Genomic DNA, 1,834 nt, shown 5'->3' with positions numbered 1-1,834 from the left:
TCTTCCTCTTGGAAATTCCGGGGGACTTCTCAAATTCCCTGATGAAATCTAGCACATGATACATTAATAAGGGTTCAGAAAACTATTATGGCAATGTTTTGTTTTGTTTATTTAGGTTGTAATTGTCTGACATGAGAAAAAGATCTTCCTCTTGGAAATTCCGGGGGACTTCTCAAATTCCCTGATGAAATCTAGCACATGATACCTTTAAGGGAGTTCCTCTGAGGGAGGGGAGAAGGCCAGAAGGAAGAGCTCAGTTACATAACCAGTTACCTAAAACTAAATATTCCACCCCGAGAAGCCGTCCAGATGTTGCAGAGCAGAGATGAGAAGGCTGCGAGAGGGACCTGCTTGCTTTTAGCTGCAGGAACAAGAATAGGTGGGAGACAACTCTGTGAAGGGATTTATTGTCAGTGTATTGAAATATCTCTGCTGTTTTCCCAGCAATGAACTCTCTATTAATTATCTGTAGTAAATAAGCCATCTGCCTGCCAGTTTATGACCTTTCATTTTCATCCAGTGAAGTGAATTCCTTTCATCTTTATACAATAGTAACTTTCTCGTGACTGTTTTAGTGACTGTGGGCCCCACACTGACAGATTCCTCTGCTTAGAGACTTGAAAATCCTGTGGCAGCTCCCTTGGGAAGTCTTCCGATTCCCGTAGGACAAAGAGAAAGGCTCTTACCAGGAAAGACCTCAAAAAAAAATCTGAGTCCCCACATTTAGTTTTTACTTATGGTCAGAACTCCACTGGCTGCCGGCCAGGAGGATTTGAGATGAACAATGCTGGATATTACCTATGGAGTGTGTGGGGAGGGGGGAAAGAAGGCTGTTCTCTCAAACTGTTTTATTACCACCGGTCAGTTATTGCAACAACGTTTCCCGTCCCTAATATCCACCCCACCCTGGCCTCTGTACACTGTCTTTCGGTTAGTGGGTAAAGGCCCTAGGGTGGGGGGCACACATGGATTGGGATCTGGGAGCGGGGCAGTTGCAGTGCGTGGAATGGTGCTGCAGTGAAGCCTACACCCTCTGACTGTCTTCCTCTGCTTTGCAGCAGGAGGAGGTGAAGGAACAGCTAGTGGGCAGGTGGCGCCCCCACTGCATAAGCCTCTGCCCCAGGGGCTAGCCCCGCACTCGGCGAGTTCGCCATGATCGCCACCGGCGGCCTGCTGAGGATTTCCGCCAGAAAGCAGGATCCCCTGCGCCCCCCGAGCCAGGTGCCCAAGCGCAAGCGGAAAGCCAGGAGGAGGCGCAAGAACGACGTGGTGGTGGTCAAAGGCAAGCTGAAGCTGTGCTCCGTCTCGGGGCTCATCGCCCTCTGCGGCATTCTGGTGCTGCTGGTGGGCATAGCCATGGCGGTGGTGGGCTACTGGCCCAAGGCCAACGGGGCCAGTAGGGAGGGGGGTAAGCAGCTGCCGTTCGCGGGCGACGGCCACCGCGTCGCAACCATGGCCAATAGCAGCAGCAGTGGCAGCAAAAACCGGTCCAGGAGCCACCCAGGGACTCTGCAAGGTGTCAACTCCAGTTCCGTGGGCGCGCCCAGGAGCACGCCTCCAGCGCGGCCCCCCGCCCCGTCCCCGTCTTCCTCCACGTCGGTGGGCTTCTTCTTCCGCGTCTTCTCCGGCTACCTGCACTCTGACAAGCTCAAGGTCTTCGGGCCCCTCATTATGGGCATCGGCATCTTCCTCTTCATCTGCGCCAACGCCGTGCTCCACGAGAACCGGGACAAGAAGACCAAGATCATCAACCTGCGGGACCTCTACTCCACCGTCATCGACGTGCACAGCCTCCGCGCCAAAGACCTGGCTGCCGCCGCGGCCGCGGCCGCCG

General features: G+C 54.2%; 1 protein-coding gene across 1 annotated transcript in view; it reads left to right on the top strand.

The window, feature by feature from the left end:
- Positions 1-1,152: 1,152 nt before the first annotated feature.
- The window catches only part of TMEM200C (transmembrane protein 200C), a 2,543-nt gene continuing 1,861 nt past the window's right edge, over positions 1,153-1,834 (top strand). The window contains exon 1 of the mRNA XM_008582240.1: positions 1,153-1,827. Coding sequence (XP_008580462.1) covers positions 1,153-1,827 — 675 coding nt within the window. The remainder of the gene's footprint in view (positions 1,828-1,834) is intronic.

This window comes from Galeopterus variegatus, unplaced genomic scaffold (genome assembly GCF_000696425.1).
Source record: "Galeopterus variegatus unplaced genomic scaffold, G_variegatus-3.0.2 Scaffold2549, whole genome shotgun sequence".
Taxonomy (NCBI): domain Eukaryota; kingdom Metazoa; phylum Chordata; class Mammalia; order Dermoptera; family Cynocephalidae; genus Galeopterus; species Galeopterus variegatus.
Note: the sequence above shows the minus strand (reverse complement) of the source record. Positions and strands in the feature narration are given on the sequence as shown.